General features: G+C 38.9%; 1 protein-coding gene across 1 annotated transcript; it reads left to right on the top strand.

Moving 5' to 3' along the window:
* Window positions 1–275: 275 nt before the first annotated feature.
* Window positions 276–27,253, top strand: DNAAF10 (dynein axonemal assembly factor 10). The gene is made up of 8 exons (XM_068565106.1): window positions 276–553; window positions 10,851–10,951; window positions 13,442–13,572; window positions 15,750–15,851; window positions 18,639–18,754; window positions 19,408–19,542; window positions 22,190–22,287; window positions 26,295–27,253. Exons 1-8 carry the CDS (start codon window positions 371–373, stop codon window positions 26,500–26,502), a joined length of 1,074 nt encoding a protein of 357 aa, XP_068421207.1. The 5' UTR covers window positions 276–370; the 3' UTR covers window positions 26,503–27,253.
* The last annotated feature ends 166 nt before the right edge of the window (window positions 27,254–27,419 follow it).

Below are 27,419 nucleotides of genomic sequence, written 5' to 3'. Positions count from 1 at the left end.
AGTTTGTATGTGTTTGTTGGGGAGGGGGAAGGGCTGTCCTAAAATATGACTGATTCTTATGGTCACCCTCTGCCCCGCCGCTCGCAGCCAAAACGTTTTGTAATCTGTAACCTATATATGTACGAAAGGTAAAAGGTAAAGGCATAAACAAGTCTGTTGTTGGTGAAGAAAAATCTTCTGTGCCTTCAGTAGAGCATACGGCATTATCTGAGACACCTAAAACCAACTTGCTAGGGCGTCTGGGGGCGGGTACGGCAAGCGGGAGAGACAAACTACCCTTGACGTTTGGAGTCTGGTTTCCGGGTTAGTGTTTTGTCCAGGTTTGTCGGCAGTGTGCCCGTTGGCGGAGGCGAAATCAATCGTCTGGACCATGTCGGCCTTCGAGAAGCCTCAGATCATCACCCATATCCAGAAGGGCCTCAATTACACGGTGTTTGACTGTAAGTGGGTGCCCTGCAGCGCCAAATTTGTAACCATGGGCAACTTCGCACGCGGCACCGGCGTCATTCAGCTGTACGAGATCCAGCAGGGGGACCTAAAGCTGCTTCGGGAGGTAGGTGCCGGCTCGAGACTGCCCAGTTCCAAGAACTGGGACTGCCGTTGTGGGGAGAGTGCGGATCTCGGGGGTCGGGGGGGTCTGCATTCCTTTTGGCCAAAGCGTTTGCCCAGCCCCCCAGAGCTCCGCTCGAGCTGCGCGGGAGTAGCTAAGCTGACCGAGATTGAGGAATACTTCGGAGGTAAAACGCTTTGGTTGGACACTTGAATTCTCGTCGGGCTAGTTCATCCGCGCCCTGCGGGTCCCTTTTTCCAGCCACCCCCGAGCGACTCTCCCAGTCTAGCGCGAGGCCCCTGGAAGTGACGTAACGACTTACTGTTTAAATTCGAGGCCCTTCTGGGCAGTGCGCAGTTGTTTGTGGAGAGTCTCTTAATAGGCACAAGTTAGTAGAATGTTTTCTCAGACAAGCAGAGCCAAAGTAGCCACTGGAATGTCTGCTATGTGATTGGAGGAGACAACCTAACAACAATTATTCATTCAACAAGTATCAGCTGATTGCCTGGTATTCCCAGGCATGTAAATGACAATGTCCCCGATATCATGGACTTTATTTTCTAGTGGGAGAGAGAATCAGTTAAAGAATCAAACCAACGATACATAAAACACAAACCGAGATGAATTCTGTAACCTAAAGGAACACGGTTCTTTGAGAGTAAGCAAAAACAAAAACAAAAAACCAGATTTGGGTTGAGTAGAAGCTAACTAGGCCAAATTAGGAGTAGAGGGAGTTCCAGAGGAAGCAGCTCAGCGATGGGAGACGCATTTATCTCCTTCAGAAACAAAAAGAGTAGTAAGCAGGGACCAGACATTGCAAGAGCTGTAGGTCATTTAAAAGATTTATACCTTTTTTTGTAAGAAAAATGGGACATCACTGAAGGGCTTTAAGCGGGGTGTGGCACGATCAGGTTTACAAGTTTTGTAAAAGATTACTGGAAAGAATTGGAGAATAACGATATTAAATAACACTTTTATACCTGTTTACAGTTTTTAAAATGCCTTTATTTGGGTTGCCTGAAAAAAAAAAAGATCAGTCATACTCAGATGTTTAGAGTCCTAATAGACTGCAGGGCAGTCTGTAACTCCAGGGACCAGAAGCTATGGAGAGAATCTGCTTGGAGGAGTTAGGGCTTTTAGGGCTTAAACTGGTAGGTAAAGGATGAATACACTTGCAATAGGAAGGATTAGATTAGAAGGTACATAAGGCCTCATCCCACTTTAAATTTCTATGAATGCCGCTTTTCTTGTTCAGTTTGTCTTCTCTAGCCAGGCACTCTACTCCTAAACATGGCTTGGTCTTTTCTACCTTTCCTTATGTTGTTCATCACTTAGTCTCCAGTCAACACAAAGTAACTTTTCTTTACATTGCATTCCTATGGTACTTATTATCTGTGCCAGAAATATATCATTCTGTCCCATGTATCTCTAATTAGATTGTTAGCTCCTGGAGAGTAAGGACAGTAGTTCTTTCTTTAATGTGTTATGTAAGGAGCAGCCGCTCAATAAATTACTTGTTAAAAGAATGAGTAAATTTATGTCTGTAAAAAGATATAACTTGGGACATTTAAACATTGGTTTATTGATCATTAATCACTTGGGGTTAGGAGTTGGAACAAATAGGAAACATTGGAATTGCAGAAAGAAACTTAAAAGTGAATTATTAAGAACAAATACTAGTCAAAGCTTAACCAGAGAGTATGTATAGACTCCTGACTTTTTTTTACAAGGCTGCATGACTTGGGTACATTTCAGGAATACACTTGTTCTGTAAAGAGAAACAGTGCTCTTTGTTCTAGAGATTCTGGAAGATTCTAGCAGGTTTTTTTTTTTTTAATAACTTTGCTTTTTAATGAAAGTAATGTGTGTTCATGATAGAATATACCAAAAATATAGATAGGAAAAAGGAGAAAAGTAATGTCACCCATCTCAACACTAGGAGTAACCACTTTTTATATTTTTGCCTGTATCCTTTGGCTCTTCTCTTTTTCTGCCATAAACTGTCCATTGAGAACCTATCATTTCAAGGTACTATGCTAAAGAAGGACCAAAGATATTTGAAAGGTGAGTCCTTCCTCCTAAAGAACCTACTGTCTAAAGAGAGGATAAAACAAGTGCACAAACAAATTTGAGAGCTTACATTGTATTTAGCTGCGATGATGCAGTGGAAGGAATACAGGTTAAATACAATCTCAGTGATTCTCAACTCTTACTGTGCATCAGGATCACCCGAATGTGTATTGCTGCTGTTGTGGGGTGTGGGGGGTTGTGTGTGTGTGTCTATGTGTGTGTGTGTGTTTTAAAATATTCGTGCCTTGGTCCCACCCCTAGAAATTCTGATGCACTGGGACTCTTGCCTCTAGACTAGAGTGAGTCCTGGACATCGGTACTTTTTAAACTTCCACCAGGTGATTCTAATAAGTACTAGGGTTGACTGTCATTGGGCTAGATGAATTATTTGTTAAAATATTAGGAACCATACTTGATGATATCCTTGTAGAACTCAAGCCTTGTCCAAGATAAAATGAAGGAAGCAAATGGGTATTTGTTGGTGCCTCCTTATCTTGTTACTAAGCAGATAGATAGGGAGTGAAGGCAGGGCCTTCATATATAGTTAAGCAGTTTGTTGAAGTGCACACAGGTATCTGGCCAAGGGTTCAAGTGAGAGCTGAAATCCATCTCTGTCTCTCATCAAGCCCTGCGTGTGTGAGACTTCCCTCAGCCCATAGCGGGCACCTTTTTTTCTAATTGGCCCAAAGGACTAGGGGTGGCCCTGCAAAGTGGAATCACAGTTGGGGATGTTTACACTTTAAAAATTAGTGATAGGCTAATAAAGTTCTGCTTTTTTAGCCCCTGTGCGCAGAGTTCACTGCTTGTTAACATTTGGGTGACTAAACCTTTTAACGTTAATTAAGTAGTGCCAGGATGTGGAGGAGGAGACACTGACAAGCTGTACTAGACCCACCCACAGACAGAACAAAAATAGCTCTGCTGGGAATTGTGGATCATGGGCTTCCTTAATCAGGTTAACTTATTAGAGCAAAGAGAACCAACAGTTAGGTCAAATATGCTCATCACTGATGGTCATTTTCAGTATCATATGGCAAAAGTTAACATACGCTAAATTTCTTTGTGGGACAAATTTCGCAAAATAGATCTTTATTTTTTTTAACCAGTTTTCCAGCAAGAAAAATTTTAAGTGAGGAATTCTTTGCATCTTTCCTTTTCCAAAGGTAAAACATTTAACAGGGACAGGGAGGGGGCCCTTTTATGAACTATAAAAAAAATTAGCTTCATTCCAATGTCCTCTTAATTTAGCTACTATTATGATTTCCATGAATGTCTAAGGAAAGAGTAAACACCTCTGCTTTTTTAAGTCCACTTGCTAGCGTAGCTCAGCCTTTCTGAGCAAAGTGCAGCCCTTGCTGCAGTGCAGATGACAAGATGCTTATACATTTGAGTTTATTTTTCAGTAGGTTTCTATATTTTGAGTTTAATTTGATTCTTGCAGAACAGACCACTAGTACCTATAAATCTTTGATATAAGTATACAAGGATAAAAGAGATTTGATTTAAGGATGAAAGAGAACATCAGGGAAGCATTAATACCATATATTTGTATTTTATAAAGACATGAATGAAGGTAAAACCAAAGGGCACAAATCTGAAAGTAGGTTTAATTCAGGCCTCATTTACTTCACCAGTCTAGTTCAGGATTGGAACATTTCTTTGGTATTTCTAATGACTCAGGTTGACAGAATGGGGGCTACATAAGAAAATGTTTATTTAATTGATTTACATACAGGCCTGGAGACAGCCTAGTTTAGTAGAAAGAGCTTGGAATCTACTTGGCTCTGGGGACCTTGGGCAAGTCACTTAGTCCTCCGGACCTGTTCCTCATCGGGAAAAGGGGTGTCCCAAACACTTAGTTTGCAGTTGCATGTGTTAGAAAGAGAAGGGATGGTCTAGTACAGAAGAGCATCCAGAATAGTGTCTGATACGTTAGTGTTCCATGTATGGATGCCATTTTCATTATTGCATATAAACGACACCGGAAACTGTACAGTCTGTCAGGTGAAAACATGGTGGGAGAAATAGGAACATGACCTCTGGCAGTGGTTTCTCTCTCCCCAGCACTAGGACTGAGGGATTAATCCATGTTCATTTATACTTTCATTTAACAAATGTTGAGCGCCATCTACGTGTTGAACAAGTTGGACACGGCCCCGTTCCCCTGGTACTCATTCTAGAAAGGGAGGAGATAGATAATTGAATGAATAAAAGAATTTTGTTGATAAGTGAAATAAAGAAGATTAAAGAGGGCAAGTGATAGTGATTTGGGGGTTTCACTTCAGATTGGAAGGGTAGGGAAGGCCTCTTAGAGGTGGTGACATTTAAACTGAAATCTGAGTTGGGAGAAGACATGATGACCTGAGGGAAGAGCAGTCCGGGCAGTGGGAACAGTAAATGCAAATTCCCTGAGGTAGAAACGATGTCAGTGAATCTGAAGAACAAAAAGCCGCAGGTGTGGCTGGAATGTGGAAGGGGAGAAGCAGGAAATGAGGTCAAAGAGACAGGCAAGGCCAGACCTCAAAGGGCTTTGTACATTTTATATACCACAGGCCTTGGTGCTCCTCTTGTGAGTCTGTGCCTCTAAATGTAGATGCATGTTGTTTCATTTCATTCATTGTATTTGCAACAAAACCCACTTTTAGAATCTGTGATGACAAATGTGAAACTAGTATAGGGCCCATCATGTAATGGAGTGGTTCCCAGTTTGGTTTCTCCTAAGGTAGGAATTCTCAGATGTGTTCAGGTGTCAGAACATCTGGACATTGTGGTGCTGTTTTTGGAACACCATGAAATATTGCAATAATCAGTTCCACCTCTGCACAAGGAAGGGTTTTCCCAGTAGAAAAATCTGACTATATTATACATACTCTGATCTTTAGATCACAAGAAGTAACCATACATAAAATTTTTAATCCTCATTTCCAAGTTTTCTTATTGGTGTTTATTAGCTAGTATTTCCTAATAGACAAGGTAAAAAAATTACTGAAGAAAACTTAAATTTGAGTAAAACATATCCATTAGCTGTGTGTGTGTGTGTGTGAGAGAGAGAGAGAGAGAGAGAGAGAGAATTTATGTTGGTGCTGGAAGATCAGTGGTTCCAGTTGCATGGTTTCTCTATTCCAAAGGCCCTAAAGGCAAAAGTTAGGTAAAGCCGTAACAGAGAGGAGAGCTTTTGCTTCCCAATTTTTTATTAGCAGCAATAAACTCTTGGAACTGTGTGCTTACTGTAGGGACTGAATAGTAGGGGTCAGCGTTTATCTCTTCCATGGCCTAGGAAGAATAGAGATCCCATCAGAGGCTCCTGGGGATAGCAGTGGAATTACAGGAAGCAGAATGCTCTAGCTGGTGGAAGAGAAGAAAATGGGTGACCAGTCTTCCCAGGGCTACTTGGGGAAGAATTTTCCCAGAGAGTTATATCAGTGTATGGTGCAAGCCCCCCTGCAGCTCTTAATACCCGAATCCCTGGAAGCATATTCCTGTCCATCAGGACCCACCTGTTTCTTGCCTGAGAGGCCTGTCTTCACCCTCTGCCTTAGACCATGGGAGCCATTATCAGTGACTTGGAGCTGGGGGAGACAAATGGGAGGAAGGGGTGGGTAGCTATTTTATCAGTTGGCCTCAGTTGGAAGTCTGAATTAGTTTAGCCAAAAAAAGTGTGTTCTAATAGTGTGATTAGGTGATTAGCTAAAGTGATTAATTAGATAATTAAGAATGATTAGCTGTATCACTATTTTTTTTTTTTAAGCAAAGCTTTCCTTTTTTTAAAAAAATTAATTTATTTTTGGCTGTGTTGGGTCTCCGTTGCTACGTGCTGGCTTTCTCTAGTTGCGGCGAGCGGGGGCTACTCTTTGTTGGGGTGCGTGGGCTTTTCATTGCGGTGGTTTCTCTTGTGGCGGAGCACGGGCTCTAGGCACACGGGCTTCAGTAGTTGTGGTTCATGGGCTCTAGAGCGCAGGCTCAGTAGTTGTGGCGCACGGGCTTAGTTGCTCCGTGGCATGTGGGATCTTCCCAGACCAGGGATCAAACCCGTGTCCCCTGCATTGGCAGGCGGATTCTTAACCACTGCGCCACTGGGGAAGTCTGCTATATCACTATTAATATGTTATTTCAGGTACTTTTATTTGGGGGGAGGGGATAGTGAGGAGAACATAAGTGATTTGGAGTTGGAAACTGTCTGCTTTATTAAATTGACAAAATTTTGAAACTCCATGCTGCCCCATTGTGAGATACGTTTTTCATAAAATTGGAAAAATAGCGAAATAAATGAATATCAGTTTTCTGGTGTAGTGAATAACTGATGCTCTCTTGGACCACCAGTATTAAAAAGGAGAAAAATAACATTCTGTGGTTCTGGGCTTCTCATCAATACGGTCTTTTACAACCGTGTTATTATAGGCTACTGATTAAACACAATTTAATTAAAGTTTACCGGACAATTCCAAGGAGGCTGTGAATGCTTTATCTTAGACCAGGCTACATAGTAACTGCTAATTTATCCAGATCCCAAACAGTGAGAAAGCTCAGCAAGCTGGGAGTTTCCAAAGCCCTGGAGCATATGTTGATGTCTTTTGAATCATGAAAGAGAAGTTCAGTTATAGTTTGTGTTAAGTGAATTTTATTTTCTTCCTTGAAAATTGCTATGTATATCCTATGTGGAAATGCCCAACCAAACATTGAAAGTGGCGGGGAAATTATTTTCACAAAGTATGTGAATCGGGCCAACCCTAGTGGGCGGAGGGGGGGGGGTTGAAGATTGGCTCAGCAATGGAAGGGTTACAAGAGGAGGTGCCCTAGAAACTGGGGAACTCTGTGGAGGGGAAAAAAGTTCATCCGGATATACCGCTAATTGAAAAAAAATCAAGTCAACGAACAATATATTATGACCCTCTGTATATTAAAACAAATCTATATGTGGTTGTCAATGTGTAGAAAAGGGTCTAGAAGAATGGGGATTACTTATGAGGCCTGTCGAAGGGAAACTTACTTTTCATCCTTCAGTCTTTGGTTTTGTTTGAATTTTTTATTTTATTTTATTTATTTATTTTATACACCAGGTTCTTATCAGTTATCTATTTTATACATATTAGTGTATATATGTCAATCCCAGTCTCCCATTCCCCCCCACCCGCTTTCCCCCCTTGGTGTCCATATGTTTGTTCTCTACATCTGTGTCTCTATTTCTGCCTTGCAAACCGGTTCATCTGTACCGTTTTTCTAGATTCCACGGTTTTGTTTGAATTTTTATAGGGAACACGTGTTACTTTTGTAAACGTTAGGAATAAAAAAAATTAAAATAAATTAATTAAAAATTAAAAAAAAAACGATTGTAAGAGACTAAATAAGAGAAATCGTTTTGCCCTGTTGAGGCTGACAGTAAGTGGAAGGTGCTATTATACATCTAGAGTGCAGTGTGGGGCAGGCCTCAACTCCATATTGCCTAGAGTTTCCGGGGGCCAAGGCAGCCGGACAGGTAGACTCCAAGAGAGACTTCAGTGACTTGGGCAGGTGGAGTTTGCATGTGGTTGTTTTACTGATGTGATTACAGTTGATCCTTGTACAGCATGGGTTTGAACTGCACGGGTCACTTATACTCAGGTATTTTTTAAGAGTAAATACTACAGTACTACACAGTTCAAGGTTGGTTGAATCCACGGTTGCAGAGGAACCTCGGATACAGAGGGCTGGCTATAAGTTATATGCGTATTAACTCCTGTGCTGTTCAAGGGTCAACGGTTACATATAATACTTGGAGCAATAGTTTTGTTTTTGTTTTTGTTTTTGTTTTTTGGCCGCACTGTGTGGCTTGTGGAATCTTACTTCCTCCACCAGGGTTTGGACCCGGGCCCTCGGCAGTGAAAGCGCAGAGTCCTAACCCTTGGACTGCCAGGGAATTCCCAATAGTCTTTCAAATTAAAGAAACCTCAAAAGATTGGCTAATCCATGCTGATAGCAGTGCCTTTGGTGCACACAGGTATACAAATCTCTGTGTACTGAAGGGGTCTCAGAGGACATAACCATTCTCAGTTTATAGGGTTCTGCAGGGAAAACTATAAGAGACATATAAGCATTTTTGTTTCTTTAGTCACTTGGAAAGAATAATACCTTCATTTTGTCCGTATTCTTTGAGGATCTTAAAGAAGAATACCACATTAAATGCTGAAATCTGCATATTTGCAAACCAGTGAAGATGTTAGAGGTGCCAGCATTTGAATGTCTCATCAGCGAGATGAGAGGAAAGGCAAAACTCATTCTTTGGACATACAGGCATACCTCCTTTTATTGCACTTCTCTTTATTGCATTCGCAGATACTGCATTTTTTACAAATTGAGGGTTTTTGGTAACACTGTGTTGACCAAGTCTATCGACGCCATTTTTCCAATAGCACTTGCTCACTTTGTGTCTCTGTGTCACATTTTGGTAATTCTCACAATATATTTGTTATGGTGATCTGTGATCAGTGATCTTTGATGTTACTGTTGTAATTGTTTTGGGGCGCCACGAATCACACCCCGACAACACTGCAAACTTAATTGGTAAACGTTGTATGTGTTCTGACTGCTCCACTGACCGGCCTTTCCCCATCCCTCTCCCTCTCCTTGGGCTCCTTATTCCCTGAGACACAACAATATTGAAATTAGCCCCTCAATGGCCTCTAAGTGTTCAGGTGAAAGGAAGAGTCATAGGTCTCTCACTTTAAATCAAAAACTAAGAATGTTTAAGCTCAGAGAGGAAGGCATGTTGAAAGCCGAAATAGCCCAAAAGCTGGGCCTCTTGCACCAAATAGTTCGCCAAGTTGTGAACGCAAAGGAAAAGTCCTCGAAGGAAATTAAAAGTTCTCTGGTGAACACATGAATGTCTCCATAACATAAAAGTACAAGATGAAGCAGCTAGTGCTGATGTAGAAGCCACAGCAAGTTATCCAGAAGATCTAGCTGAGATAATTCATGAAGGAGGGTACACTAAACAACAGATTTTCAGCATTAGAATGAAATAGCATTCTATTGGAAGAAGATGCCATGTAGGACTTTCATAGCTAGAAAGGAGAAGTCAATGCCTGGCTTCAGAGGACAAGCTGACTTTCTTGTTAGGGGCTAATACAGCTGGTGACTCTAATTTTAAGCCAGTGCTCATTGACCATTCTGAAAATCCTAGTGCCTTTAAGAATTATGCTAAATCTATTCTGGCTGTGCTCTATAAATGGGACAATAAAGCCTGGATAACAGCACATCTGTTTACAACATATTTTACTGAGTATTTTAAGCCCACTGTTGAGACCTACTGCTCAGGAAAAAAATGCCTTTCAAAATATTACTGCTCATTGACAATTCACCTGGTCACCCAAGAGCTCTGATAGAGATGTACCCATGAGGTTAACATTGTTTTCATGCCTGCTAGCACAACATCCATTTTGCAGCCCATGGATTAAGGAGTAATTCCAACTTTCAAGTCTTATTATTTAAGAAATACATTTCGTAAGGCTATAGCTGCCATAGCTAATGATTCCTCTGATGGATCTGGACAAAGTAAATTGAAAACCTTCTGGAAAGGATTCACCATTCTAAATGCCATTAAGAACGTTAGTGATTCATGGAAGGAGGTCAAAATATCAACATGAACAGGAGTTTGAAAGAAGTTGATTCCAACCCTCATGGATGACCTTGAGAGGTTCAGGACTTCAGTGGAGGAAGTAATTGCAGTTGTGGTGGAAATAGCAAGAGAGCTAGAATTAGAAATGGAGCCTGAAGATGTGACTGAATTGCTGCAATCTTACGAGAGAACATTAATGGATAAGGAGTTGCTTCTTATGGATGAGCAAAGAAAGCGGTTAGCATTTTTTAGCAATAAAGTATTTTTTAATTAAGGTATGTACATTGTCTTTTTAGACATAATGCTGTTGCACGCTTACTCGGCTACAGTATAGTATAAACATAACTTTTACATGCACTGAGAAACTAAAAAAGTCATGTGACTTGCTTTATTGCAACATTTGCTTCATTGTGGTGTTCTGGAACCGAACTTACAAATATCTCTGAGGTCTGCCTGTACTTCTAAACTATACAAAAATGACTAAAGGAAAAGCATGATTATTTTTTTAATCAGAAAACGTTTTAATTGCCTTTTTTATTGTGTGCCTTATTTAATTCCCATAATAGAGCCATAAATATCATGGATTATGAATAGCTGCTTACATAAATAACGTATCCTCTCTCTTTCCCTTCTATCAAGATTGAAAAGGCCAAACCCATTAAATGTGGAACATTTGGCGCCACATCTTTACAGCAGAGATACTTAGCTACTGGGGATTTTGCTGGGAACCTTCATATATGGTAAGATTATTGCATCAGTGTTAAGACATGAGATAAGCAATTTTTTTGATAGTCGTGGTACTCTTCCTCTGAAAGAATTCTAACTTTGAAATGTTTTTTGTTAAATTTTAAATTTTAACTATTTATAAGAATATGACAGTTACCTCATATATATTTTTAGATTTCATGTTCAGTATCCATTTTAACATACTAACATATTTTTCTTTAGCTATTTCAAATAATGTTTTTAATATTTATTTCCACACCTGCTATTTGGTGCTAGCATTTAATATCCATATTTGTAAATAAAGGGCTCTTCCCCTCCACCATGAAGGATACAGTATATAAAAATGCTCGTGTATAACACTAAAAAATTAGATATCATTTACATTTTGAAAAGATACTTGACATTACAGAATGAAACACTGTATTTTTGTATGTTTTAATTTTTTAACATAGAACTCTCAATTCATTAAATGTTTTTCTTTTTCTTTTAATGCTTTAGCTGAGCACAAGTTTTTAGGAACACATCTGTTGAGTAAATCAAGATAAACCTGTTTTGAATGAGCAAAATCACAATTGTGCCAAATGCTTTTATAATTTTTTTAAAATAAATTTATTTATTTTTGGCTGCATTGGGTCTTTGTTGCTGCACGCAGGCTTTCTCTAGTTGTGGCAGGCGGGGGCTACTCTTCGTTGCGGTGCTCGGGCTTCTCATTAAGTTGGCTTCTCATTGCGGTGGCTTCTCTTGTTGCGGAGCACTGGCTCTAGGTGCGCAGGCCCAGTAGTTGCGGCACTCGGGCTTAGTTGCTCTGCGGCATGTGGGATCTTCCCAGACCAGGGCTCGAACCCGTGTCCCCTGCATTGGCAGGTGGATTCTCAACCACTGCGCCACCAGGGAAATCCCCCAAATGCTTTTAATTTTCGTGTTTTACCTAGAGTTATTTCTTGATATTTAAATTAGAGTTGAATGAATTGAAATTCCTCTGTAATTACTTTTCAACAATATCTCTTAATCATGTAAAGTATACAGTAATGTTCTAGGGGAACTGTCTTCCCTACATTATGTATTGTGACCTTTCTTGATTCTAACTTAGAATTTGCTATTTGTAATTAAATTACATTGACATATTTATCTGTCTTAGAGTCATAACGTAGAATGAAGCTATTTTAATTCCCCTTGCTTTAACTACTTAATAATTAAGTTAGCATTTATTAGAATGCATTAGTTTTTACCTGCTGTGTCATAAACTTTCAAAGAACTTGGGAGAGAGACCAGTCTGAGTGTTATTTTTTAAAATAAATATATTTCAACACAAGAATATGCAACAAATATAACGGTTGACTATCTCCCTAATAGAGCTTCCTAGTATAGTGCACGTATTACTGCTTTATTTTCATTGGTAAGTCATAATTTCATGTTAAAAGAAGTGATGTTTCAAAGTCTGTGGAAACAGTAAAACAGTTCTTTTAAATAGAACCTCAGTCCTGTTTAGTCTCTTGATGCTTTCACAATTACACCACAAAGATGAACATCATCTCTAAACTAGGTTGAACTTCTCAAATTTTGATTTGCAAGATTTTACTGATAAATCTGGGCCCAGTAATAAATTGGGATTACGTGTCATGAAGAGCTACATTCATTAAAAAAGAAGAAACATAAGTTGTTAAAAACTGACTTGTTAAAAAGAAATGTGGAAGGAGGCTCCAGCAGAAAAGCAGAAGAGGTGGGGAAGGGCTGGGAGGCAAGAGGAGGGTGTATTAGCATAACCTACTTCAGCCACTCACCCAGCCCTGTAGTGTAGTCTTCAGACACACATAGGAGTGGGTACTTTTCTGCATTCCCTTGACTTAACTAACCTAGAATTAGACAAACTTCATCCAGTTTGACTATAATATTTATTGTGACCAGCATGATGATAAACTGAAAAACATAACTAGTTGAAAATCAGTGTGGAACTCAGTGAGAAGATAATATATTATTAAGGAAGAAAGGTATACAAAGTAAACACTGCTCATATTTTAATCTCTCAAAAGATCCCAAAATCAAACTACCGAGACTACTTTGGAAATATTCTGAATCACTTTGCATTTACTCTGTATTTAAAGCAGTGATTATCAGACCTCAGTGTACCAGAAAGTCAGCAGATTTGGGGCCCCATCCCAGAGATACTTATTCATTATATCTGGGGAGGAGCCCGTGAATCTGCATTTATTAACAAGCATACGTGGCAATTCATGTGCAGAGGTCCTAGATCGATCATCTTTGAGGACCACTGAGTAAAGTGGGCTCAGGATTTAGAATTCCAAGTTGAATGATGACAACTCTCATTGAGGCCTTGAAAGAAGCTAAAGTGGAGAGGAAAATTTGGAAGTAAGTGTGTAAATTACCTTAACTGCAAAACCCTTATTTTTAAACAAAAATCCCAATATGGCATGCATTCTTAAATTTGAGTAGTGTACTAAACATTTGGGGCATGTGTAAGTAAGAAGCTGTATTCTGTTGTTTAGGAATTTGGAAGCTCCAGAGATCCCAGTATATTCTGTACAGGGCCATAAAGAAATTATAAATACTATAGATGGTGTAGGTGGACTCGGAATCGGGGAAGGGGCACCTGAAATTGTGACTGGCAGCCGAGACGGTAAGTCAGAATATTCTGTGTATTTTCATTTTTTTATTTTTAGGTAAGTCTCTGTGCAACAGTATATTCTATGTGGAAATCTTCCTCAATCCTTGATCCCCTAAATCTAACATTCTACTTTTTTGATAGGCAGGTTTGATTGCATATCCCTCAATTGTTTCAGACTTTGGGGGTATTTCAAGTTAGAGGCATAGCACTTACTATTTTAGTTTTGAGCTAGTTCAACTATTAACAACCATAGTTTCCTCTGAACCTTGAGGATTTAAAATGTCTCTACAGGTTTTTGAGGCAGCTGATGATATACTGTGGGTGGCAGCTTTTTTCTTTTTTTGAAAAGCAGAATTAGTACTTGTGAAAATGGTCATATTGACAGCTGGTTGAACACTGCAGTTCTGTGGTCTTTGCGCTGAGCATTGTAGAAAGCTCCAAGAGCGCCAACTCTCCTTTTCCCCCCTGCAGTGACGAACAAGGGACAGGTCTTTCGGTGTCCTGAGCTGTTCTGAATGTAACAGAGTCAGAATTTTTGTTGCTTCACAACGGGTATGTAAGTGATTTGGTACCTTAGTTGGTTCAGCTAGTTTTTTAGTGGCTGCTCAAGACCATGAGGAAATTGTTTTCAAAGAAAAGTGGAATTTAATTTTCTAACAGTTTCTCAAGAGCAGCTGTGTTTTAGAAATCAGGTATTTTTTTTCCAATCATAGAAACAGTGTGGAATATAGAAGGAAAAATAACAGTCTGCTACACCAGCGTAACTATTAGATTTGTTTTCCTTTCCAGTCATAGATACAATTTTACATGTATTATCAGTGTTAATACGATTTTGTATCTTAACCTTTTTATTTATTTAATGTTTTGTCCTTATGTAAATATTGCTGTTTCCATGTGGTTTTCATAATTATCGTTTTAATGACTTCATAATATTCCATCCTATGGATGTGTCACAGTGTCCTTAGCCATGCCCCTGTTAATGAGCATTCAATTTGCTTTAAGTTTTTGTTTATTGTTTTGGGAGAGCGACTTTCAAATAATGAAGAAATGAGTATCATGTATATAGCTCTTTTGGAATAATCATACTTTATGATTTAAAAAAATTGTCAAACTGTCCAAAGTACCTGTTTACCTTATCAGCTACAGTAAATGAGGTAGGTTTCCAGTCTACCCTACCAGCATTGATTTCCTTTTTTCCCCCCCAATTTTAGAGATAAAATGGTATTCCATTCCGACTTGTGTTAACTTCTTTCTAAATTTGTTTATTAGTTAATTTTGCTTTGTGAATTGTCTATTTGTGTTCTTTTAACTGTTACAGACTTAATATAAATGTTATCAATTTGTATGAAGCCTGTAGAATGATGTAACTCTTGTCACATTTGTAGGAAATTTATTTCTCCTTGAAGCAGCCTTTTTAATGACCAACTTTATTTTATCCCTGATGATAAGTCTAGTGGAATATCTTCCCTTTTCCTGGATTTATTATCCTTTTTAATAATTTTTTTTACCCTTTTCCTGTTCTCACTTAGGCCTTTTAGCCATTTTATTACGTCTTTGTGTTTCTCAAAGTTAGTGACGCTAGTTAGTTAGTTATCCTGTAATTTGCATTAAAATGAGGGAGTTGAAATTAAATTGAGAAGAATTATTTGTTACTTTTATTAACTCCTCTCTTCTTTATTGCCACGGGGAAATTAAACTTAATTGTATATGAAATGGTATTCTAAAACTCCATATAAGAAATCATAGACGTAAAAATTACTTTATTCATCTGCATAAGAAAAATGGCAATGATTATATGAGTAGTAAGGGAAAAACATTAAAATGACACTGGCTTTATTCTAAATAAATACTACATTTGTTCTAGTCTTCAAGAAAGTAAGGCATGATTTGAATTACATAACATTTGTGTTTGCCTTGTCAATCATATCTTGTTGATGATGGCTTAGGAACAGTTGTTGGCTTTTGTGTGTATCTCTTAATTGTAAATCAAATCAGGCAGTAACATGTGGGTTATATCTCTGATATTAAGTGCAACTTGCCCAATTGGAAGTCAGAAAAAGGTGAATATTTTTCAGATATTTTAGCATCTGTAATATGTCCATGTACATAGGAAGCCATATGAAGAGAATGCAGAAAGAAATGTCATCATTCACTATTGAATTTTGCCAACTCACTTTTTTGAATGTCAGGAACCGTGAAGGTGTGGGACCCAAGGCAAAAAGACGATCCTGTTGCTAATATGGAACCTGTACAAGGAGAAAACAAGAGAGACTGTTGGACGGTGGCATTTGGTAAATTACTGAAGTACCCTTGCATTTGAAGTTTCAGATTGTAAAAAGGACAGTGCTTCGAGAAAGTCCTAATAGTCTCTTTATAGTCTGCTTTGTGGATTATCTGACAGTTTATTGAGGCAAATAGACGTGGTGTTTAATGGCAGCCCCTGGGGCCTAGGTTTGAATCCTCACTGTGCTATTTCTTGGTTTTGTGACCTGGGGCAAGTTATCAAGCTTCTCTGTTTTTTGCTTGCTTCATTTATAAAATGGAAGTAATAATAGAATTTACTTAATAGTGTTGTTATGAGGATTCAGTTAATACATGTAAAGTGCTTAGAATTGTGCTTAGATATTAAGTGCTCAAAAATATTTGCTATTATTGTGTACTTCTGTTTAACTTGATAATATTGACCTAGTTTAGAACCAAATGCCATTAGTGAAACTAAGTAGAGCCTCAGATGCGAATGGTAACCTAACAAATCCTACATTTTACTATATACAGAGTATGTTTATTTTCTAGAAAATAGTAATGCCATTACAGAATTATTTCTTATAAAGTGGTTAACCATGTTCCTCTAGTAATAGACTTAAAATGAATATTGATCTTGTAGGACTAATTGATTTTTGCCCTTGTGTCTCTTACTGAGCACCAAAATTACAATCATTTTTGCTAATAAAGGATACGGGCCGGGACTTCCCTGGTGGTCCTGTGGTTAAGACTCTGCCCTCCCAGTGCAGGGGGCACAGGTTTGATCCCCTGGTCCAGGAACTACGATCCCACATGCCATGCAGTGCAGCAAAGATTTAAAAAAAAAAAAAAGGATATGGGCCATATTTCATTTTAAACCTTTACTTTCTTTCCCCTTTTTCTCATATAATCCAGTGTAGATAACAGACATAAAAGTGAGATTAAATGATATATGTGAACTGTTTAGTTTTTTATGTTATTTTTAAATTGAATTGTTATTTAATCAGAGAAAAGTTTTAGATTTCCGATTTTAAAAATAAATTACCACTGAAATTGAGAGGAGATTTCATTGTGTGTGTATATTATAATTACTATGTGTATATATATGTTACAAGCAATAATATAAACTGAAGATATGCACACTTGTGCAGAAATTTCAGAGTTAGTGTTTAGAATCATATAAAAATTTATGTAATAATTAAACAGTAATTAACTTTGGGTCCATTAAAGGCTTTTTATCATTGATCTAAGGGACATAAGTGCTATTTTAAATATAGGACATTAAATTTAAAGAAAGAACATTTATCGATTGATCTGACCATTTTTTGTTTGTTTGTTTGTTTTTGTAAATGCCAAGTATGTGCATAGCTATGGTCATACAAAGGTGAAACAGACTCATATTCTTGCCTCAAGAAGCTTGTAATTTTAATAAAGAGGGCATGCTATCTACGTTAATTATAGTACGAGGTAGGAGTGAGAAAAGGTCACGGAAGCATGCATAAATGCAGAAGGAATCCCAAGCGAGTGATAACTGGAGAGGAAGAACATACTAACCTCAGACCAAGGATATGTAGCATTTGAACCACTGAAATTGGGAGGGGATTGCAAGCATTGGGAGGAAAGTACATAGAAGGAATGGTGGTAGGAATAGCCTTAAAGCTGGCACAGGGCCATGGCCAGAGGTGTTTCGATGGTCTGGAGGTAGTGGTAAACCTTTGGAGGCTTTTGCAAGGATGAGATATGATCAGAGCTTTAGGAAAACTGAACTGGTGTCATGTACGGGAGAGAGGTTAGTGGCAGTGGGAATATGAGTTCCGAAGCTCTTTGCAATATTCCAGGAAACACGTAGGTTAGATGCAATAAGAAGGGAGCAGAGCGGGTCGATTCAGAAGATAATATTGTGGCAAAAGAAATAAAATTTGGCAGGTTTTTTGAGATGAGGAACAAGGGAAAGGATTATGTCCAAGGTGACTGAATCTTGAGGCTGAATGTAGGGTGAATGATGTTATTAATTGAAGAAGTGCCACAGAGGATATGATGGTTTGTAAAGGAAGATGGTGAGGTCAGTTTTAGAAATCATGAGTTTCAGATGCTGTCGTGTCATCTCGGTGGAGCCTACAGTGGAAATGCAGGGCTGGAGTTTATAAGAAAAAGGGAGTTGCAGGCAGCAGAGAACAAAGGCATTGGGTTAAGATGCCCACAGAGCCTGGCACAGTTAACAGGGGCTTCCCTCTCACCTAACACATTTTCCTCAGCAAGAGGTACTCTGGAAAAAAAAAATCCCTGGATCCGAGCAGGATGTGTTCCACTGCAGATTATAGAGTTACTTTGGGTGTGATCATCCATACAACTAAAAATACATCGCAGTGCACCACAGCTTATCTGAGGTTTCCTTGCAAAGACGAGATGACACCAGAGCAACATTTTGCAAAATATAAATGAGTTTAAAGTAGTTTCTATTGGCATTCAAATATAGTTACTGCCAAAGAAAGCAATGGAAGCCTAGCTGTATTTATTCTACCGAATCCTACTACCATTTGAACTGTTAGTCTTTGCGAATAGAGAGTAGAGAGAATTTGAAATCCAATAAACACTTTCATATATCCCTTGAGTATAGAATCTCAGTGAATGAGCTTTCTCTTGTAAACAATATTAGATACCAAATTAATAATCTTGATGTCCTGTCAGGGTTAATAAAATGAGCTGAGATTCTACCTAATGTGATTTCTTCATCTGATTTGGTACAGGTTATCTGTGTAGTTTCGTAAGTTTTTTTTTTTTAGCAGTCTCCATATGAGCATTTATGAAGGTCTGAAATGTCGTGTTTTGATTTCCAGGCAGTGCTTACAATCAAGAGGAACGTGTAGTGTGTGCTGGCTATGACAACGGAGATATCAAGCTGTTTGATCTCAGAAATATGTCTTTACGGTGGGAGGCAAATATAAAAAATGGGGTAACGTACATTTGGATTCTTTCCAGATTCTCTGAATGTGTTTTCACCCACCCTGAACTACTACAAAAGGAAAGCTCCTCTAATAACTCATTTCAGTGAAACCCCTCTGTGCATGGTTTTAACCTTTCGGGGCTTAACCTTGGAGGGTCTGATAAAAATCAGGGATGCTCTCTTCAGAAAGTGAACACACACCCAGGTGTGGTGTGATGTACCAGGTGAGTCATTACGCCTGTGGCCCATCTGTGGACTCCTGTGGGCCATGCAGTGTGGTATTAAAATGACCTAGTAAGAGGCCTTCTTCTGCTAATATCAGGAAACTTGAACTTGTAATAGCCTCCCAAGTACTTTCAGGTTTTTGGTTCCCAGGTTGTACATCTTTAGTGAAGAATGTGGTTCCCTCCTGTTTTCTCTAGTCAGCCTTGACTTAACTTTATAAAATAATTACATAATAACAGTAAAAAGTTAAATTATGGCTTTCCAAATGTTTTTATAGTTACAAGTATTTGATATATGGACTCAAAGATAAAGTGATTATTTAAAATGCTTTTACATGAGCTGATAATGTTAAAGTTGTTTTACTTAGTTTGAAAGAACCTCTTGAATAATAATCATTATTAAATGAATGATCACTAATAAATATTCTCTATTTTCAGGTATGTAGCTTGGAGTTTGACAGAAAAGACATAAGTATGAATAAGTTAGTAGCTACGTCTCTGGAAGGAAAGTTTCATGTTTTTGACATGAGAACACAGCATCCAACCAAAGGTTTTGCTTCTGTTTCAGAAAAGGTAAATATGAGGGAAATGTCTTTCTATGAAGAGGAATATTCGCTATAGCTTGTTTTAGACTGATAAATAGAATGAGTCACCAAGTTCCTTCCAGGTGTTTACATGAAGGGAGCTATTTTTAATATATTCTTGTAGGATCTTGACAAGTTTTTCTGTGCAAAGAGTACTTTTCTAAAGTTTGTCAATTTAGACTTTTTTTTTTTTTTTATTGAAGTGTAGTTGATTTACAATGTTGTGCCACTCTCTGCTAGACTTCTTGATTATAATAAAGGCCTCAGTTGGTAATGACTCTTATTTTGTAGTTTAGGAGCAATCACAAGAAAACTAGCTGGTTTAGGAATTTGGTCAACAAAACCTAGCCTGGTGTTTCCTAATAAATATATATTTGTATTAATACCTAATTATATACTTCTAGGTATATGCCAATATATATTGAACACTAATTATATACTTTGCAAAGTATATCAACATATATACATTATGTCATTTCATCACATTTTATTTTATATTCCAGTTTGATATATTAAATGAGATTATTTAAAGTGCTAATCACTGTGATTGGTACATAGTAGCAATGTAAATATAAAGTTATTTGTTCATACATACATACATACATATATGCATACTTTGCCTTGTTCCAAATAGTATTTTAGGTAGCTTAGAGGGAAACATTTGGTATTACAACATTAGAAAAATTGATGAAGAAAGCCGCACAAATGGAAAACACTGGTTTAAAAAACTGAAGTTGATGTCTGGAGTAAGGGGATTGCATAAAATTCATGCTGAAACATCCTGTCATTTGCAAGAGATGGGTTGGAGTCACTCTGAGCTTTCTTGAATATAAAAATAAAGAAAAATCAGTTATAGATTTGTAGTTTCCATAAGATTAAAATATGTAAGTTGCTCAGGAAATAAAAATTCACTCCCTTGCTCCCTTTCCCTACATCATGGAGTCAGTAGTACTTCCCAAACCTTCCTATTTTGTCTTATTTCATTATTAAAATAATTATTATTGCATGTAAATTACTGTTACTGCCTGATGAACTGTATTCTTAAGGTAACTAACTATACACTATAATATTGTTTTGCCTTTGTCATTTCAGAAGTATCTATCCACAACATAAAGCACTTACTAAGTTGTTCCAAATACAAGTGCAACACAGTTCTCATTAACTGGAAATTACAGTGTGTCTCCAAATTTTTTTTGTTACGTTTAGTTAATCCAGTAATTGCTAAATCTGTCAAATAAATGACTGGTGTATTTTAACAAGTCATTTCCCCTCTTTTTGCTTTTTATCAACTTCCAGGAGAAAAAGAGAAGTTTAAGTTACAAAACAAATTAAGGTTTAACAGCTTGAACCTAATCGCTTGAGGACTGTCGCACACTTAAAGTGTGCATTTTGAGATATGTGTTTTTCTTTGCTAGTGGTAATTCTCTTAAAAGACTATTAAAATCAAATGTCAAGACTGATCATCAACTAAATTGCAAAGTGTCTTATGTGTGGCTTAGCTCAAGTTGGCTGGTCTCATTGCTTCTATAAAGCAGAAGTCTTTCCTCCCTCCCTCTCTCTCTCTCCCTCTCCCTGTCTTGTTAAATTCCCCACAGTGAATGTAGCATTATTAGGATTGATTTACAAGCTGTTAACCTTCATCCAGTTGCCATTTCTGTCTTTTTGTTTAATATGACTGATAAAGGCCTGGGCTTATTATAACCGTAAACACCGTCTATAAGTCCACCTGGTACTTATTTTGAAGACTAGACAAGTCAAATAGTGTAAATTGAAGAGAAGACTCTTGAGAGCTTTACATTAAAATTCATTCTGTTTATGGGAACTCTCAGTACTTTCCACTCAGTTTTGCTGTGAACATAAAACTGCTCTAAAAAAATAAAGTCTATTAAAAAGAAGTTCAATCTATCCTTTTTTTCCCTTTAGGAAGAAGTACTTCTTTGTATTTTGAGGCGTTTTTCCTCCTTAGAGTGAGCTAGAGATATTTAAATGTATAAAATCTATTTGTGTAATTTGTATGATACTATAAGGTTAAATGTTAAGACTTTTCATCTGATAATCTTTTTTTTTAATCCAGCAGAACTTTGTTTTGTAAAACAGTAAAGAGGAATGGTTCTTTTCCTAATTCCTGATGGGCCCCTGTAACTCTCTGTAGCCATTATAAAGAGAAGTGCCAGAAAATAGTTACTTTTATAATAGTAACTATAATTGAAGTGATAGAAGCTGTTGAAATTGTTGTTGAAGTGATAGAGGTAAAAATCTTTTTTTTTACAGGTTTCTCTTCTAGGACAGTCTTTTTTTTTCCTCTATTTTATTAAAGTGTAGTTGATTTACAATGTTGTGTTAATTTCTGCTGTACAGCAAGGTGATTCAGTTAACATATATATACGTTCTTTTTCACATTCTTTTCCGTTATGGTTTATCACAGGATATTGAATATAGTTCCCTGCGCTATACAGTAGGACCTTGTTGTTTACCATCCTGTATATAATAGTTTGCATCTGCTAATCCCAAGCTCCCAATCCTTCCCTCCCTCACCCCTCTTCTCCCTTGGCAATCACAAATCTGTTCTCTGTGTAGGATAGTCTTTCTTTATCATATAAACTTATAAACCACTGTGTGCCTCTCATTCTGTTCAGGCTCATAAATCTACTGTGTGGCAGGTCCGACACCTGCCACAGAGCAGAGAGCTCTTCCTGACAGCGGGAGGCGCCGGCAGCCTGCACCTCTGGAAGTAGTAAGTCCCTACCAGTGCACAACGCTCCTTTTTAAGTTACTTGTGGGTGTAAAGTAGGATTCGACTGAACTTTTTGTCTGTGTTTCCTCCTTTGACTTGGTTCATTTTGATATGATTTTAAATTTCATGGTATTACATAAGCATTATTCTCGAAGGCTTTTTTTTTTTACTAATATACTTATTTTATACTTTGTAAATATTAACCTTCTTTTGACACACCAAATATGTTTTTTAATGACATCTTCCATATATTAGAGTAGCTCATGAACAATTCATAGATTTGAAATCATGGTTTTTGCTAGTTTTTTTAAAAAATAGGAAAACTTTGACCAAAGGCTTTTGTGAAATATTATAATTCAGCCATTAGAACAGTACCTCTAGAAGAAAGGAGAAGGGTTGAAATTCTTAGTTTTGGTTCCTGGTAATTGACTTGCCCAAGTTCAGGTAACATCGCTATGATAGAACAGACACAGAGCATGAGGGCCCTGATTGGTCTCCAGGAAAAGCCTTGTCATTGCGATTGAGCGTCAGCCCTTACTATATATTTGCCTTTTCCAGTGGGATTTTCTCTTTCCTATAGATTCTTTCTTCTTTTCCACTTAGAAAAGACCCTTTAACATTTCTTTTAAGGTAGATTTAGTATTGATGAACTCTTTTAGTTTTTGCTTGTCTGAGAAGTTTTTTTATTTCTCCTTCTATTCTAAATGATAATCTTGCTGGGTAGAGTATCCTAGGTTGCAGATTTTTCCCTTGCAGAACTTCGAATGTATCATGCCACTCCCTTCTGACCTGCAAAGTTTCTGCGGAAAAATTAGCTGGTAGCCTTATGGGGATTCCCTTGTATATGACTTTTTGTTTTTCTCTTGCTGCCTTTAGAATGTTTGTACACTTAATGTTATCCCAGAGAGCTCTTAAACTGTTTTCATTTTTTTTAAATAAATTTATTTATTTTATTTATATATTTTTGGCTGTGTTGGGTCTTCATTGCTGTGTGGGCTTTCTCTAGTTGCAGCGAGTGGGGGCTACTCTTCTTTGCGGTGTGTGGCTTCTCATTGCGGTGGCTTCTCTTGTTGCAGAGCATGGGCTCTAGACACGCGGGCTCAGTAGTTGTGGCTCACGGGCTCTAGAGCGCAGGCTCAGTAGTTGTGGTGCACGGGCTTAGTTGCTCCGTGGCATGTGGGATCTTCCCGGACCAGGGCTCGAACCCATGTCTCCTGCATTGGCAAGCAGATTCTTAACCACTGTGCCACCAGGGAAGCCCCTGTTTTCATTTTTTTAAATTTGTTTTTCTTTTTGCTCTTCTGATTGGGTGATTTTCATTATCCTATTTTCCAGATCATTTATGTGTTCTTTTGTATCACTTAACTGCTATTCATTCCTTCTCGTATCTTTTTTTTTTTCACCTATTGAGTTCATAATTTCGGATTGGGTCTTTTTTTTTTTTTTTTTTTTTTTGCTGCATTGGGCCTTTGCTGCTGCGCACAGGCTTTCTCTAGTTGTCGCGAGCGAGGGCTACTGTTCATTGCAGTGTGCGGGCTTCTCATTGCGGTGGCTTCTCTTGTTGCGGAGCACGGGCTCTGGAGCGCAGGCTCAGTAGTTGTGGCTCATGGGCTTAGTTGCTGCGTGGCATTTGGGATCTTCCCGGACCAGGGATCAAACCCATGTCCCCTGCATTGGCAGGCGGATTCTTAACCACTGCGCCACCAGGGAAGTCCCTGATTGGGTCTTTTTATATTTTCTAGTTCTTTGTTAAAATTTTCACGTGTACATCTATTCTTTTCCCTAATTCAGTTAACATTTTTATTACTAGTGCTTTGAATTCTTTATCTGGTAAATTATTTGTTTCATTATTTATTTTTTCAGGGGTTTTCTCTTGCCTTTTCAGTTGAGTGCAGTTCCTCCGCCTTTTGATTTTGCTTAACATTCTCTGCCTCTATGAATTTAGTTGAAATAGTTACTTATTTAAGTCTTAAAGGGGTGTTCTTATATAGGAGACTCTTTGGTGAGAGAGCTGGATTTGACGTGGACACAAGTTCCATCTTTGGGGTGTACTGGCAGCTATCACCCTGGTCGGAGATGTAGCTGGAGATGGAGGGGCTAGAGCTGGAGCCAGGTATGAGGTGGGATGTCCCCTCTGTCCAGTGGCCATTATTGCCCTATCAGGGTAGGGGTCTGATCCCAAGTTGCTGGAACAGAAGCCAGGAGGGTCGGCCCGAGCTAGCTTTATTCTCTTTAAGTGTGTTTTTTCCTCCACCGGCACCCTTGCCCTGGAGTGGGAAGGTGCTGAAGCAAGTGCGGCCTGTGCGGGCTCTCGGCTTGTGTTGGCCCTGGACCAAGGTCCAAGCTGTCTCTCATGCGCTGCCTGTGGGGGCGCCCACAGTTGTTTTCCCATGCTCTGTTCAGATGTATGCACGGGTGCAAGTCCCCTTTGACCCTCGCAGCTGAGCACTGTCCCCAGCCCCCTCTGCCCCGCGCTGTTGTGGGGCTGCACTGCAGGGCAGGAGGGGCCTGTGTAGACTCTTGGCCTGTGTCGGGAGGGGTGAGCTGTGTGGGGCAGCGGCCGCCGTCAGAGGTACAGGCCGCTGCTGGTGTGCTGCTTGAGTGAAGAGCCAGCCAGGGGCACTGCTGCCTCACCGGCCTCCGCCCTGGGGCTGCTCGCCTCTGAGTTCCAAGATCCAGTCTTTTCCCTGATCACAGCTGCCCCAGATCCTGTGCCGTGCTGTGCTGTGGAGTCAGTGGGGCTGGCGTGTTCGCTTGTCTTGGGCTGGGGCGCACGCCAAGGCAGTTGTGGGAAATCCAGCAGCTGCTAGGGCAGACCTTTCCGCCCTGCCTTGGGGGCAAGCCAGCGTGTGGACACTCCTCACGAACAGAGCCTAGGCTTCTGACAGCCTTCCTGTTGGTCCCGGCAGCCCTCCAACCAGCCAAGGGGGCTGGTCTCCCCAACGTAGGGTCTGGGGACTGAGGGTGCCCAATCTGTAGCTCTCATCAGTCACTCCCCAGGGCGGGTGTCCGCCTGCGTATTCTCCCTTTTCCTGAGTCCCCTCCCAGGGGCACAGGTCCTGACCTGATCGCTTTTCTTCCCTTCCCACTTACCTGTGTATCTCTCTTGCAGCCCTGGTTGTACAGGAGCCCTTCTGCCAGTTTCCAGTTAGTTTTCAGTGAGCTCTTAAAACTTTAATAGATAATATGGAGGATTAGAAAAAAAATCTTTGTTATCTTATAAATACTAAATAAGTGCAGCCTTTGCTAAGAGACATGCAAAATGTTCTGTAACCTATATCCATCTGAATGTTTTATTCCTTTTAAAAAATCAAAAGAAGGTGTAGGGTCTGTGAGGAAGAAAGAATAGAATGTTATCTGCTTATCACAACTTCTGTTTCTGTTCTCCTTCTGAGTTGCTTCATGCCTTTTAAAGTCTTGGTCTTTATTAGCACTTTTGAAATAAAGGTAGTGTCATAGTTGATACCTAACAGGCTTTAAAAGACCTTCTGAGGAGGAATACCCCTGTATCCCTCCATGGGGGAGGGGTGTTTCATTTTTCCTCTCTCAAATCTAGACCAAGTCATAGTTACGAGCTGTTAACCTTCAGCCCTTCTTATTTTATAAGTTTATATTTTCAGCTGATAGAAAATCAAATGTTCTAGGAATCACTGTTTTCTTTTTTGAGGCAGTGACGTCTAGAGCACCAAGTCAATTTATTAAAGAATGCTAGATCAACCTAGAACTTTCATAGTAAAAGAAAAGATACCTACTCATGCTGAACAGAAATGATGTTTAAACGTTTTTAGTAGATCGAATGCTTCTTTATGAGACTTTGGGGGGTTGGGATTGAGGTTGAAATATTGTCTCCTCATTTCCATACAACTCAATATTAGAAAGATGCCTTAAGTATTTATCAGTTCCAGTAGTCAAGTGAGAAATAAAAATAGTTATTGGAGTACATGTATAAGAATAAAATGACGAATGCTAAGATTTATCTCTTCTTACCACTTTGATCTTGTTTTCAGTGAATACCCAATTCAGCGGTCAAAGAAAGATTCCGAGGGTGTAGAGATGGGAGTTGCGGGTTCGGTCAGCCTTCTGCAGAATGTTACATTGTCTACCCAGCCCATTTCAAGTTTGGACTGGAGTCCAGATAAGAGGGGTCTGTGCATCTGTAGTTCATTTGATCAAATGGTAAGAGTACTGATTGTTACAAAACTCAACAAAATTTGATCTGAAGTCTTTGGACTTGAAACCTTCCAAAGCAACACTCAGAGAATTTAGACTACGTTCTGGGATCCTCTGATTCTCATTGAACAAAGTGGGATTTGACTGAGGAAAAAAGGCCCCAGATGCAAACCTCTGGCCAGCATCCCTCCGGGTGAAAGGCCACACGTGTGTCCAGCGACCTGACTGGATGGTGGTTTGCTGTTGCACATGCGGGCACCACAGTCTCCAGCGCCAACTCTGTTCCTCTCCCCTCCATTTCTAGTAAAAAGTTGAAAGTTTTCTATATTTAATTATTTTGAATTCGTTTTGCATCCCCAAAGTTCCATATTCTATAATAATACTTGTGTTGCATTTTAGAGTTTACAATTTTGTAGCAGTGACTTAATTTGGTTTAAAATAGTTTGCCTTGGTAAGACTATTGTGAACTAACCTTCATAAATAAATACACTTGGAGACATTTCAGTGTCAGTAAATCTCTGTAAAGAACATTACTTTATAAAATACCAAAATGGCATGATCAGCCGAGATTTAGGCCGTTGTTTTCGACCGTTTAACTCATAAAATGAAATACTATGATTGACAAAGACCTCTTTTTTAACTTAAAAAACAGGAGTTGAATTCCTGAGACTTTCTGGTTGTTGACTGTGGTTATGTTGTTTGAGATGTATAAGATTGTGAGGCTTTTGTAGCCTTGTTTTTTGTCAAACTTTTTAATATATTTTGTGAATAAATTTTGTTTTTGAAATCTGTAGAAGTTTTGATTCTTTTTTTTTAATAAATTTATTTATTTATTTTATTTTTGGCTGCATTGGGTTTTCGTTGCTGCGCGTGGGCTTTCTCTAGTTGCGGAGAACGGGGGCTACTCTGTTGCAGTGCACAGGCTTCTCATTGCCGTGTCTTCTCTTGTTGCGGAGCACGGG

This window comes from Eschrichtius robustus, chromosome 15 (assembly GCF_028021215.1).
Source record: "Eschrichtius robustus isolate mEscRob2 chromosome 15, mEscRob2.pri, whole genome shotgun sequence".
Lineage (NCBI taxonomy): Eukaryota > Metazoa > Chordata > Mammalia > Artiodactyla > Eschrichtiidae > Eschrichtius > Eschrichtius robustus.
This window is presented reverse-complemented; position numbering and strand designations above follow the sequence as displayed.

Bases quoted from the DNA above. Each gene is read 5' to 3' on its own strand.
- DNAAF10 (XM_068565106.1), top strand. From the start codon at position 371: ATGTCGGCCTTCGAGAAGCCTCAGATCATCACCCATATCCAGAAGGGC. The intron at 10,952-13,441 runs GTAAGATTATTG...TCTGTTGTTTAG, and splicing joins GCTGGGAACCTTCATATATG to GAATTTGGAAGCTCCAGAGA. The intron at 22,288-26,294 runs GTAAGTCCCTAC...TCTTGTTTTCAG, and splicing joins AGCCTGCACCTCTGGAAGTA to TGAATACCCAATTCAGCGGT.